The sequence below is a fragment of the Condylura cristata genome, unplaced genomic scaffold (genome assembly GCF_000260355.1).
Source record: "Condylura cristata isolate star-nosed mole 26May11 unplaced genomic scaffold, ConCri1.0 scaffold00013, whole genome shotgun sequence".
Lineage (NCBI taxonomy): Eukaryota > Metazoa > Chordata > Mammalia > Eulipotyphla > Talpidae > Condylura > Condylura cristata.
This window is the reverse complement of record NW_004567114.1, coordinates 6,775,101-6,789,024: the sequence shown is the minus strand read 5'-3', so window position 1 is coordinate 6,789,024 and position 13,924 is coordinate 6,775,101. Positions and strand designations below refer to the sequence as shown.

At 56.6% G+C, this 13,924-nt stretch overlaps 1 protein-coding gene across 1 annotated transcript; it reads left to right on the top strand.

The window, feature by feature from the left end:
- The first annotated feature begins 1,298 nt into the window (after positions 1–1,298).
- LOC101630361 lies at positions 1,299–8,776 on the top strand. Its single transcript, XM_012724385.1, has 6 exons — positions 1,299–1,399; positions 2,320–2,402; positions 3,827–4,005; positions 5,169–5,279; positions 6,394–6,510; positions 8,651–8,776. The coding sequence occupies exons 1-6, from the start codon at positions 1,299–1,301 to the stop codon at positions 8,774–8,776; spliced, it is 717 nt and encodes a 238-aa protein (XP_012579839.1).
- The last annotated feature ends 5,148 nt before the right edge of the window (positions 8,777–13,924 follow it).

The window sequence follows — 13,924 nt, the reverse complement described above, 5'->3', positions numbered from 1 at the left end:
TTGCGGGGCTGGCGAGACCCCACTGCCCATGCTCGGCTTCGGCTTTGGCGCAGGCTGGGCGCACAGCCACAGGCGGGCAGGTCCGGGCAGGCCTGAGCCCCTTCGCTCACAGCCTCCCTGCCCCAGGCCAGGCTTCTGGTGGAACCTTCCAGCTTGCCCAGGTGTGGATGTGGCCAACCTGCAGCCCCCACCCCCACCCCAACAACACCCCATGAGGAAAATGGGGGCATCTCAAAACAGCCTGAAAAGTGGGGCCATCAAGAACCACCACCCCCACCCCCACCCCCGCCCCCTTGATAAGAGCTGATGGCCTTGAAAGAAAGGACAGGCACAGCCCAGTTCTCCCCTGGGGCCAGCAACGCCTGGTCATCTCTTCTCCGTGGGAGGCAGGCATGGGGAAGGCCAGGGAGCAGGACAGGTGGCCTGCAGCTCCTGAGGGGACACGTCCTGAGGACAGAAGCCAACATTGTGATGTCACAGCCTGGCGGGGGCCTGTGTTGCTGGAGCACCCCCTTCTGAGTGAATGGTCTGGGCGCCTGCCGCCTCCCCACGCTCAGGTAGCAAAGTCTGAAGCTTGCAGTCCACGGGCGCTGACCCATAGCCTCTCCCATTCCCTCCCTGGCCCCCAAGCTGAGGCCACCCAGACGGTGTCTGTGAGCGTCCAGCCAAGAGAGACTGCCTTCTCCTTTTGACCATATTGGGGGCCCAGACCCCGGCAGTGGCCGGGAGGTTCTTCTCAGGCTGTGCTAAAATACCTGTGAACTAGCCCGTCTCCCCAGCTCGACCTTGGGCTTATTCATCTGTCTCTCAGTCTCTGCTCATCTGTAAGCCTCTGGTGCTCAGAATAAGAGGTGTCAGTCAAGGGATAAGTGGGTGGTGATGGGTGGGGAGAGAGAGCAGAGCCCCGCCACCCCCTCCCCAACCAGCCCCTCCCACGGCTCTATGGTGCTTTGCTGAAGCTGGTGCAGGTCCCAGGCCTCTTGGCATCTCTGGGACTTGACAGTGAGGGGCCCTACCAGTTACAGGGTGGCACAGAAAGACACTTTTCATCCTCCTAGACCCGGGGGCACAGCTCACAGGCCCCGGACTTTGCATGAACGAGCCCCAAGGGCAAATCCTGCCCTGCGAGTTGCCCTTGAGTGAATCACAGGCCCCTCTGAGGCTCTGTTTCTGTTTCTTTGAAGTGGGATAGTCACCCCTGCTTCGGGAGACTGGGAGGATCAGCGAGAAGCTGCACGGGACAGTGGCTGGTGCCAGCCCCTCCGGCCTGCTCGAGTGGCCCTCATCTTTCAGGGGCCATGGACACCGGCCCACACTGCGAAGCGGTGGACCCCGGCAGCAGCCCCAAGGACAGAGTGCTGCAGGTGCTCATACCGGAGCTCTGGCACCTCGAGGCCAGGTACGAGCTGCCCCAGCCCCTCTGAGCCCGAGCTCAGCCCGGGGTCCCCCACGGTGGCTGGGTGGCCAGGGCCGGCGTGGAGGCTGAGGGGCAGGAAGCAAACTGGGAGGGGTGGTGGTGAGGGCAGTGGGAGGCTGGACTTCCACCTCAGACCTGGGCCAGTCCGAGGCCCCTGCTGAGAGAAGGGCAGTGAGTGGCCTGACCTGTGCACCCCCAGGTCAGCTCCTCCCCCTAAAAACAAGCTGTTGGGTGGCTGCTCTGGCTTTGAGGGGGGCCTTGAGCCCTCATCCCCAGGTGCTCCTCCAAAGCAAGTGTGTCAGCGATTTTGTGGAGAAAAGGCCTAAACCTCCCATCACACCCTCAAGAGGTTCCCTGACCCCAAAAGGAATGAGCACCATACCTCCTGGGTCCCCGCCTGGAGTCTGTGGGCAAAGACATTTGCCTGCATTTCAGGGTGATGAGGAGAAGAAAGTGGGCCCAAGAGGCAGAGCTTGTCCTGGGCCCCGGCATTACCCACCACCTCAGCCCCTGCCGTTCAGCCCGAGGTCGCCCATCCTGCCCTCTGCCCCCAGGGCTGAGCATGACTGCCAGAGACAGGGCTGAGGGGCCCACCTTGCTTAGGCCACCCTGCAGCCTGCAGCTGTCTCTCCTCTGGGGACAGCCACAGGAGATTGCTGCTGCCCCAGGCTCGGTCTGCATCAGCCTGGGAGGGAGAGACACTGTTGGGGCCAGGTCACTCGCAGGTTGGGACTCTGCCTTCAGGGAGGTGCTGTGAACCCCTGCACCAGAGCGACAAAGGCCTGCCACCCACTGAGGGGCGGGAGGGGCGGGGTCAATGCAGGACTGAGCGGGGTGGTCACCTGGGGCCTCCAAATCAGGTCCTGGGGTCTGGACCTCGCCGCCCTGGCATGTCTCCACAGGCAGAAGACGCTGAAGAGAAAGGTGGAAAAATACAAGCTTTTTGAGGACTATCTGATTAAAGTCCTGAAGAAAATCCCCAAGGGTACGTGTGTCCTTCTGCAGAGGCGCTGTCTTCACAGGGCCACCGCTGGCTCTGGGCCGGCGGCCTGGCTAATGGGGACCCCCGTGCAGATGGGGGCCCCAGAGACGAGGCCGCCGGGACGGGGCAGGGCACAGCTGCAGGCAGCCCGCCTGGGCCCGGCCCCGCCAGCCTCACTGGCCGCCTGGACAGCTTGCTCGGCCAGCGGGAGGGGCAGTGGGGTGCTGGGTGGCAGGGAGCCCGCAGCCCGGGGAGTCAGTCAGCCTGCGGAGAGTTAGCTGTGTCATCTGGTTGGTCTTTGGTTCTGCTTTTTGTTTTGCTGTTATCAGCCACAAGTGCAGGATCTGAAATGGCTCTGTGTAGAGATGCTCATGGGGCGCCCGCCCGCTGTCCTGAGTGCCCAGGAGGGAGGCAAACAGGCACTTTTATCATCATCATCATCATCCTTCTCTCAATACATCAGCAACAAAAGCAACATTAGCGTTCATCAGATATTTACTGTGTGCCAGGCTCTTTGGTAAACCTTTTTCATTAAGAAACACCATGTATGTTTTAGGGGTACAGGGTCACACCTCCGGCGCTGTAAGTCACCACAGTCACCCCCACCGAGCCCAGGGGACCCTCCGCCCTCGGCTCCCACCCCCACCCCCCCACCCCCTGTAACCTTAGTTCTGCAGTCTGAATCCAAGGGTGTGTTTGGGTTTGCTTTTGACAATCCTCTTTGGTTTCTCCTTAAGAGTTTCTGAATATGGGGTTCCCGGGGTCAGAGAGGTTAAGGAAATTGTTCAAGTTAGCCCAGCTGGGATGTTGCAGGGGCTGTCTCGGCTCTGGTCTGTCTGACATCACAGCCGCTGTGCCGAGTGCGAGGGGCCCGTGGGAGCCCTCAGGACTCTGCCCTGGCGGTCAGGGGAGGCTTCATGAGGAGGTGGCCTCTCCGCGTGCCAGGGCCCTGCAGAGGGGCGTGGGGGTAAGGAGACCAGTGGGCTGGAGCTCAGGGAACTGAAGGCGCCGCTGGGAGACGTGGCTGGCGGGTGAGCAGCCCCGAGGGCCGTGGGCAGCAGGCCAAGGACAGGTGCAGGCTCTGAGGCTTCTGCAGCTTCCTGTCTGGCCTCACAGGCGCCCCCTGTCAGCTGTTTCCCCTGGACACAGTCCCCGGCCTCCCGGGGGCCCCTGCATCTGAACCTGTTCTCTCAGCTGTGGGCGGTCTTTGGGATGTTGAGGCTACTCATGAAGAGGCAGGGGCTGGGCAAGGGGCCGCTGGTGAGGCAGGCCAGCTTGGTCAAGCCCTGCATGGATGGTCTGTGACTTCCCAGTGTGGGGCTGGGGTCCTGGGGGGAGCCCCGTGCACCAAGGTGGCAGCACGCGTGGCTGGGGGCGGGTGAGGCCGGTCGTCTGCCCACTGTCCCTCAATGGCACTGTCTCCCTAGACTGCAGTGAAGGGGTGGAGCCGGAGGGGGCCCTGGTGGACGCCCTGGTGGAGCACTATGGGAAACTCTTCACGGCCAGCCAGGACCTCCAGAAACATCTGGAAGCCTTTTCCAGGATGAGCCAGGCCGTGCACCAGATCCTGGAATCTCTTGAGGAGGGCTTTCGGATCGTTATCCCGGTACAGCTCCTTAAGTCAGCCCATGTCCCTGCCCCAGAGACCTGGGGGCGCAGGGCCCCTTCCGCCTGCACCCCCAAGGAGACCCGAGAGGCGACGGCCCACTGAGAGGGTGGTTCGCTCCAGAGTCTCGCTCTAGCACTCACTCTGCCCTTCTGCTGGCCGAGTCCAGGTTTCTCCTGAGCCCCCAGCTTATGTTTAAAAAGTGTCACTCCAGGTAGAAAGCCTGAGTTCTGATTCAGACAGACTAGGGTTCAAATCCCAGTATGACCTCTGATGGGCAGCAAGACTGGCAGGAGCGGCCCCTCTCTGGGCCTCAGGAGGCGGCACACTGCAGGCCCGAGAGCCCGCCCCAGGCAAAGGCCGGTAGGAGCCTGAGCCCAGCTGGCCGCTGGTGGCGGCTTGCACAGGACCATGCGACTTTTGCGGTAAGTCTGCCCCCTAGTGGGGGCACTGGGTGCTGCAGCATCGTGTACCTTTTCCCTGGAAAAGCTGTGAAAGGCGCTTTTCCCTGAAATCTCACCGGCGCACCTGGAAGGAAGGGCTTTCACTCCCAAGTCTGGGTCTGTGGGAGTGAGGTGAGAGCCTGGCTTTCTTTAAAATGTTCATGATTTGCTTATCAGAGGGGTTTTTTCGGGCATGAAACTTCTAAAATTGTATTAAAATGAGTTCTCCTAATTACTGACTTTTTACCCCCCTTAACCTTTTACCTGAGTCCCAACCAAGCTGTTCTTCCCATGTTTGAAGTGAGGAAACTGAGGCTCACAGAAGCCAGGACACTTGCCTATCTTGGTCCCATAGGGAATCCAGCTAGAGGCGCTGTGGCCCTCACACCCAGGCCTGGGCCCCAGAAGTTTCACAGTCTTGCTCCCCGGAGCCCTCCCAGCAGCCTCCAGGGAAGGACACAGGGTTGGCTCTGTTTATGGACAGGAAGACGGGGCTGAAGGGGCTGAGGCAGAATGCAGACCCTACTGGCCTGGCCATGCCCTTTCTTGCGTCTTCTGGTGCCCCTAACAACCCTGGCCACAGGGGTAGAATTTTCCCTGCCTCCCACCTCCAGCAATACCCAGACCAGCCTGGGCAGGGATCTCCCCAAGCCCAGGCCCAGGGGCAGTGCCCTTGGGTGGGGGGTGGCTCCCTAGGTGACCCAGCCCCTCCCACTGCAGGGCCTCAAGATCCAGCTGTGTCAGCTTCAGAAGAAGTGTCACCGCTGGCAGGACCTGGGGTGGCACAGGGGACAGGGAGTCACCTGTCAGAAAGACCTGGACTATTATCACGTGAGTCCAGTCCGCTGGCCCTGGGTGGGGGCAGGGACGGGGGCTGCTGTCTCCTCAGGGGTCTTCACCCGCCACCCGCCACCCCCCACAGATCATGTACCCGCTTACCTCTCCTTGGTGGCTGTGAGTTTTCAGAGGGCTGAGGCTGCTCTACGATGGGACAGCGGGTCTTGAGATGGGGAAACGGAAGCCACGGGGTGTTAAGGATCAAGCTCTACCAAGAAGCCGAATTGGGGCGCTCTGTCCAGCGCAGGGCCTGGCATGCCCTTCTACATGCCAGAGACAGGCTTCTCCACTTTCCACAGTGCTTGTGGCTACTGGCTGTGGAGAGGCGTTAGGGACAGCCACTCCACAGCCACTCCACAGCCTCCCCGTGAGTTCCCGGTTCAGCATCGCCAGGCAATGCCGAGCTCAGGGCCTGACCTGCATCAGATGCTCCCGAAAAAGCCTTTGGTCTTACACAGTTTTCACAGAAAAATGATGCCGGAAGTATACACCATCGCCAAAGTCCATGGCCAGGGGCCAGGATTTAGCGGCTTAATCTCTTGAACTGCTCCCTCCTGGCCTTAGACCCCCCGGTCCGCACCATATGTCTGTGCTCTTCTGGATGCAGGAATCCTCAGGCCCCCTGGGAGTCTACTTTGGGACGCTTGAGGATAAGGACACATGGACTGCTGAGCCCTAACCCAGAAGGGTGGTGGCATGGATTGGCCACATTTTACAGAGCCACTTCTGGGTCTTCCTCTCTAAGGTGAGAAGTCAGTCTGCCACAGCTGACCATAGACTCAGAGACCTGAGGTCCAGGAGCCTGGTGCTGTCTGGATCGAGGAGCACTGGATCCTCCCATACCCCGTCTCAGCTCCTGCCACAGGTGTGGACCATGTGACTCCAGCCAGGAGGACCCACTGAGGAGAGTCAGCCCATGTTCCTCTTTGCAAGGGGTAGGGATGCTCAGATCCTGGGATGGGAAGAGGCACATCTCAGCCCCTTTGGGACCGGGGCACTGATCAAGAGGAGAAGGTGGCCTCTGGCTGCAGGTCACTTCTCTAGCCTGAGTGAACAGGGGTAGGGGGTGCTCTGAAAAAGACTGAGTCTCCTCCCCCTCCTCTCACAGAACCAGCTGCTCAACTACATGCAAATGATCATTGACAACATGGTCCACCTGTGCTGCCGCTCTGCCCACCACGAGCCCAGTGACATGGACCTCTTCTCAAAGCTTGACCTGATTCAGGTGTGACTCTTTGTTTCACATTTTGAGGAATTGTCAAACTGTTTTCCAAAGTGGCTGCATAACCTTACAATCTCATACTAGATGTGAGGTATCTAATTTCTCCAGCTCCTTGTCCACACTTGGTATTGTCTGTCATAATTTAGCCATCCTAGTGAATCTGAAGTGGTATTGCATGTAGTTTTAGTTTGCATTTCCCTGATAACTAATAGTGTTGAGCATCTTTTCATGCGTTCATTGACTATTTGTGTATCTTTTTTGAGATACACAAAAAAATAACAGTATTTTTCTCATTCTATGAGTTGTCTTCCTATTTTGAGGGTGCCATTTGAGGCACACAAATTCAATTTTGATGAAATACAACTTGTTCTTTTCTTTGATTACTTTGATTTTTTTCTTGATTACTTATACTTTAGCATTCTCAAGTAGGACATTATTGCCTAATGCAAAGTCAAGAAGAGTTACATGTCAGTTTTCCTGTAAAAACTAGCTTTTGTTCTATTATTTCAGTTTATGATTGTATTTTTAGTTAGCTCTTTTTAAAAATATTTATTTATTTATGCTTACAGAATTGGAGTACAGGCCTGAGGTGTGAGGGGTAAGAGGATTCACCAGAGACAGAGTGGAGAGCAGAACAGGCAGATCAATGAAGTACACTGCTGAGGGGAGCAGCAGGTGGATCAGGAGAGGTCTGCCGCGCCATGTGGTCACCTCTGGGCCAGGGATGGAACGCGGTGCGGCAGTGGCTGTGGCTGTCTTCACAGTGCTGTGCTTGAACACCAGGGAGAGCCGTAGTTAGCTCTTATATCTGGTATGAGATAGTGGTTCATTTTGTTGTTGGTGGTGGTGGTGGGTGTTTTTTTGCATATTTAATTTTCCTGATATCATTTGTTGAAAAACTATTCTTTTCCCAATTGAATTATTTCTTATCCTTGTCAAAATTGGCTGGCTATGGCAGTGTATTTCAGTTAATCTGCTCCCCACTCTGTCTCTGGTGAATCCTCTCACCCCCCACACTTCTGCTCTGTACCCCAGTTCTTGTGTGCTTAAATAAGTCTTTTTAAAAATTGGCTGACTGTGAATGTGAAAGTGTACCTCTGGGCTCTCAGTTCTATTTCATTTAACTCCTGTCCACTCTCACAGCAGTTCCCCACTCTCTTGATTACTGTAGCTTTACAGTAAACTTTGAATTTTGGGAAGGGCGAGTGAATCCTCCAATTTCATTCTTCCTATCTGAGGTAGTTTGACTCTTCTGTCAGGTGTGTCTTGCATTATAAGTGGAAGTTTGATGGCTGAGAGGGTTTCAGGTATGGTGTGATCCAGCCTCCCTGAACCATCAAGACCCTGCCCTTCCCTCCAGCTCCTGTGGGCCATCCCACATCCTAACTCGCTTTCCTCACTGCCCAGACCCTGCCAGACCCTTTCCCGTGCTGTCGAGTAGCAGCAGCACCTCCTGAGCAAGCCGACATCCTAGCCAAGAAGGACCCCATGGGCACTACCAGGTCTGCTCCTGGCATGGTTCCAGGGGCACTCACATAGAAGACCAGGTCATTGGCCTCCTCTGGGGCCTGACTTCTTCCCACGGCAATATGAAGCATGCAATTTTGAGTGAGGGCACATTGGTCTAAATAGTCACAGAGTATTCACTTCCTCTTCCCAAGGAAATGGAAGAAATGACACAGTCTGGCCAAGGATCTCCCACAACAATCACTCAACCGCCACCCAGCATCAGCCCCAGGTGCTCAGCATGGTGCCAGGGTGGGAGCTGGAGGAACAGGCTGGTGCAGGGTTGCCTGCCTTGCCCTTAAGAAATGTATGCCCTCTTAGAGGGAGGCTGGGGCAGTCAGAGCGGGCTGCCTGGTGGGGGCGCTGAGAAGAGACAGGTGATTTCATTCAGGGATCACAAAAGGACCAGACTCCAAATCTGCTGCCGCCATTGGGCTGTGCAGCTTCAGGCAAGTGGCCGAAACTCTCTGTGTCTTGGTTCGCTCATTTGCTAAGTGGCAGTGATGTCACAAGCTCTGCAGGACCCTCATGGGAGCGAGAAGAAATGCAGGAGACCTCGATGGCACTTTGGTCCCTGAGAAGTGGGGCCCAGGGGCCCCACTGCCAGCAGGTGAGAGAGACTGATTTTTCCTCCCAGGAATTCATTTTGGACAAAATGGAGACGCTGAGGTTTTTCTCACCACCCAAGGAACCCAGAATATGCTGGCCCAGGAGCGACCTCAAGGAGAACCTCGGAAGATGCCCCAGACTCTTCAGGAAATGACCAGAGTCAAGATGTCATTTCAGGACCCCCTTTCCCTCAGAGCACCCAGAGCCTGTGCTGAGCCAGCCCGCGGCCCCGTGGGCATCACGACCATCTCTCCACCCGAGTGGCCTCCTGTCCTCTGCACTGGGCCTCCGCATGGGTGGGAGCCAGCCTGTGCATAGTGGTGGGTAAGAGGGCAGCGTCCTGGGGCCAGCTGGTAGGGGTTGCTGTACCCCATATTGGAGACTGCCAGGGACCTGGTGAAGACTGCCTGGGACGTGGGGAAGGGAGAGGGGCCCTGGATGCAGAGGCAACAGCAGGGGGGAAGACCCTGCCCTGGAGGTGGTGGCTGCCCTTCTCATGGGCTTTGTTTCGAGACAGGTCGCTGGGGTGGATGCCTGGGTTTGGGAGCATCTTAGTTGCAGGGGCCTTTACAGACAGCCCCCCCCCCCCGAGTATGGGCGCGTGGGAGCCTGCCCTGTCAGCAGCAGGCTGGGGAGCCCAGCACACTGTGGGGCATTGCACGTTCATCCTGGAAATCTTCAGAAGCTTCAGACGGCGTTGGCGTTGGGGCCTCCTGCCCACCGAGGGGCCCAGCTACGTGGAATGGATGCTGCCCTCAGGGGCTCCTAGTGGGTAGAGCCCCTCCCCCGCCTCTTTTCCTGCACAACTGGGTGAGGGGATGTCTGAGGGAACCCCCTCTCCTGGCGCCATTCCGAGGCTTGACCAGTTTGACCTGGGTTGATTGTGCCGTGGACTTAAAACCATCCCAGCAGCCTCCGCAGCTCTGGAAAGTCCTCACCCTGTGTCTGCTCATCGCATCGGGTGAAGGTTGAGGGTTAAGAGCAACTGAGTTGCTGTGGACAGTGGTGAGTCAGCAAACCACTCTCAGAGGAGTCTCAGGGAGGATGCTGGACTCAGGGCACCGGGCGGAGGTGTGTGGAAGGGGCCGAGGCTGGGGTGGGCGGGGGGCAGAGCAGGCCCCCGCGGGGTTCATGGGGGAGCTGCATAGACAAAGGAGGCTGTGGGCACAGAGTCTGAGCAAAGGGAGCCGAGAAGGAGCACCCTCTGGAGTTTCTGGTCTCGGAGCTTGGCGCAGAGAAAGCTGTCAGGACCTGAGTCGGATTCTGGACAGAGAACTTGAGGGGCCGGGGGCCAGCGAGGAGAACACGGGGCGGAGACTCCCGCCCTGGAGCAGTCTGAGGAGGTGGGTCAGGGTCCAGCGTGGGGGCCCAGGGGCCTGTCAGAGGCCACACAGGAGGGTCCACGCATGCCACAGACAGAGTGCCGAAACAGCAGGCGCTTCTGTCTCAGTCTGGAGGCTCCAAGTTCAAGGTCAAGCAGGTTCTGAGCCTGGTGAGAGGCCAAACTCTCCTGCAGCCCTTGTGGTGGAAGGGACAAGGGATTTCTGGGCCCTCGGGGTTCTCCGTGGCCTCTACAGACACTGGAATCCCTACATGAGGCTTCCACTCCCGCCCGCTCACCTCCAGAGGCCCCACCCTAACGCATGGCATTGGGGTTCTCAACCTGTGAATCCAGGAGAACATAGACGTTCAGACCAAGGGAGGAAGCTGCTGCACTCCTACCTCTCAGTTCTCTCTCTCTCTACAGCACTGACATTCCAGAGAGATCTAAAGTACCCCATGATTGCCAATAATGTGGGCACATGAGGACAATGATTCTTAGATTTGATCTAAGCATCTAAGGACGGTGGGGAAGGCAATGAGCCACCCCACACCTGCTGGACCTGAAGATCTGGGGTGGTGAGGCCTCACAACCTGCATTTCTAGCAAGTACCAGGTGATGCTGATGCCAGTGTGTCGGGGACCAACCCCGATTTCAGGTTGTAGAGAGGCTGTCACAGGCAGATTCTCAAGGTGGGAACGACGTCGGCGAGGCGATATTCTACAAATTGGAGAGCGGGAGTGAGGAAGACTCGGGAGTCGGAGTTGGGTGCAAGTCTTCCTGCTCTGCCTTCAGCAGAGGTTTATTTTTATACATTAGGAGCAAGCAGTGGGATGACATCAGCACAGGAACTGGGCTGAGAGATTACAATCATCTTTTTTTTTCTAAGAACAGTTTGGGGTTGTTTTGACCCTTGCTTGAGATTACAACATTCTAAAATCAATCAAGGTAAAAAAACAGGTACATAAGTGCACAAAGTCTATGACTAATATTACTATAGTGGAGATCAACTAAGATAGAAGTCCCTTAAACCTTATCTACTATTTAATGGGTTTTTGTTTTTCTGCCTGAGTCATCCTGGGAGGCAGAAGAGGAAATTCCTTGCTGATCAAATCTCTGAATAGGAGACATAGGTGGATTTCCTTTCCTGAAGACTACATAGTAGAATCCTGAAAGACTAGGCAGAAGACTTTTGTGGATTCCTATAAGGTGTAGCAGGTAGAAAACTTGACTAGTTTCAAAACAAGCAACCTGGATGAATTCCACATCTAAAGGCCAAACAATAGGAAGTTTGAGTAATTCTTTAAAAAGCTGAATAGGCTAGGTGAGATAATAGAATGATAAGATTTGGGTTTTCCTCCATCCATCAGGCAGTGAGAGAGACTTTGCAGAAACAGCCCTTTTGCTTTTATTTATCAGTCAGTAGTCAAGTCACTTGACTTCAGGGGAATTTCTCACCCTGGTGCAGTGCTTGCTTGTCAAGGCAGGCAGGCCTTATGCGGCTGAAGCAATCCAGTTGTAAGCTGAAAGTTGCTCAGAATATTTTGATATTATGGTTATACAAAAAAGGGAGGTCATAACATAAGTTAGCGTGGAAAGTCTGATTTTTCAGAGCAATTCCCCTCCATCCGGACTGTGTCTGACGACAGAGGTTGCATAGCTCGTGTCACCAGTGGGCTCAGGCCCACACCCTAAGTTGCCTGAGTTGGGCTCTGCCCCACCAAGCACCACCTCCCTGCCAGTCTCCAGCTCCCCGTCTGCAGGATGGGGCTGGGCCTGGCACTCTGAGAGAGCTGTCCCCACCCCCCCCACCACCCCAGTGCCGGCTCGCTGGCTCCCTGCCTTCACCGACTCTGCACAGCCATTGTCTCTCGTCTGCTGCCACCTGAGTGCACCTGCCTTACACGTGTCGGTCTCGTTCAGATGCTCGCTCCTAGGATGACCCACACAGGTCCTGGGGCAGCTGTGCCCTGGCCCGCTACCCATGTTTGCAGCCAAAGGGGCACCCCGTCTTCCAGGAGCCCCCAGCCTCCCCACGGGCAGGGCACGAGTCATACAGTTGACATGCAGGGCCCAGGCCTCAGCCCTGACCTGTGCCTTGACAGCACTCTCCTGGGTTCCACATTAGCTCAAGGCCCTCTGGGGAGTTTGGAGGAAAAAAACAGTGGTTCTAGGAGCCTCGGAAAATGCCGTTTCACCTAAGAGCCCATCCAGGCGGGAGGCTGGTAGCTGGGAGCGCCAGGGGCCAGGCGTCTTGCTCACTGCCGATGAACTCCGGCTCTAAGCAGTTCCCAGTGTGAGAAAAGTCTGTCCTGGAGACCGCTGGAAGAGCTGGACTATGCGCAAGTGACCGGTAGCCAACTTTGGCTATTTGGTAAGAAAATGTAATTTTGCCCTTTCACGCCATCTGCAAGGGGCAGGTGCCGGGGCCCAGCGTGTGCTGCTCTGGGGTGAGTGCGGCCGCACGGCCCTGGGGCCCTCCCTGAACTCACAGGCCACCGTGGCAGGAGCAGTCGGATGGGAGAGAAGGGAGGAGGAGCCACGCGCGTATGTGTGTGTGTGTGTGTGAGTGTGTGTGAGTGCGTGTGTACACATAAGTGGTAACACGCAGATATTCAGTACATTTAGTTTTCTGTCAGTTACTAGTCTATTCGTTACTAAACGGTCTGGGTAGATGCCCACGGAGACAGGAAGATACGGTGAAGATGTGTGTCTATAAAATTGGCTGAGAGTCGGGTGGGGTGAGGGGTTCTCGAATTTTCTTTTCACGAAGAGCGTAGCCCTTCATGTTAAAAAAAAAATCGAAAAAGGTGATCTAAGACCTTCGTACAACTTGAATTTACTTTCCAGCGCTGCGTAGACATGGCGGGAAGGGCTCCCCGTGGCTGCTCATTCGCCTACACACCTCCCATGCCAGAGGAAAAGGAACTGGGGCTCCTGCAGTCTGGGTCCTCAGGCCCGAGGGGAATGGAACACCTTCGCGCATTTATGTTTCATTTACAGCTTTATGTAAGTGAATCATCATTCCATGTACACAGCTATTTTGTTTTTGTACAAAGAAATCCTGTTTCCTCCTGTGCAAATCTGAGTGAGCCGGAGGATCCAGAGGCAGCTCCGAGTTCCAGCTGCTCTTCTGCAGAGAGGGGGTGGCCCCGGGGCCCTGGGGTGGGGGCTGGTGCTCACCTCCTGTACTCTCCATTATCTGCAAACATTGGCTCGAGTTGCAAGAAGCTTTCACCAGCTCCTCCAAGGCCAGGCTCTCTGAGGCTGCTCTCTAGGGGCCTAGCAGTTTTCCAGGAATCCCAGAGCCCAGGGTGATCCCATTTCTCATGTCCTGGGAAGGGGTGCCGGGGGTTCGCACAGGTGTCCCCCACCTCCCACCCCCTCCGACTCCCACATCCACTTCCCACCCCGCCCTCCCCCGGCTCCTGTGTCACCCTTGGTACTTGGGTGCTGTCCACCCCCCACCTCTGTCCCCTTCATCACGCCCTCGTCCCTGTCCTTCCTCCCCAGCTCTCCTCTCTGAACTCAGGCGCCCTCTCTGGGGCGACTCCTTCTACTCTCCCTCTCACAGCAGCCACAGCAAGCTCTAAAGAGCCACATCTGGCCACAGCCACCCTCCCTCCTGCTTCTCCCTGGCTCCTTATTGCCCATAAGACAAACCCCGGCCCCACTCCAGGCCTGCAGGACCTGCAATCCACATGCATGCTGGGTGCTTCTCCAACCTCGCTCCTCTTTTATTGCTCCAGCCCGACTGGCCCACGCAGCTCCTAGAACTTACCAGCTGTCCCCCCAGATGACCCTGCCCCCCATCTCTACTTCTTTGTCCCCTGGTCTTGCTTTGCACCGGCTCATCCCCTCAGTGCATTTCTCTCCAGCATGGATGTGGCCACGGTGCACTGGGGGTTCACCAGGGCTCGCAGGGGGCTCGCCCAGACAGAGCCACGACACGTGTCGGTCTCGTTCAGATGCTCGCTCCTA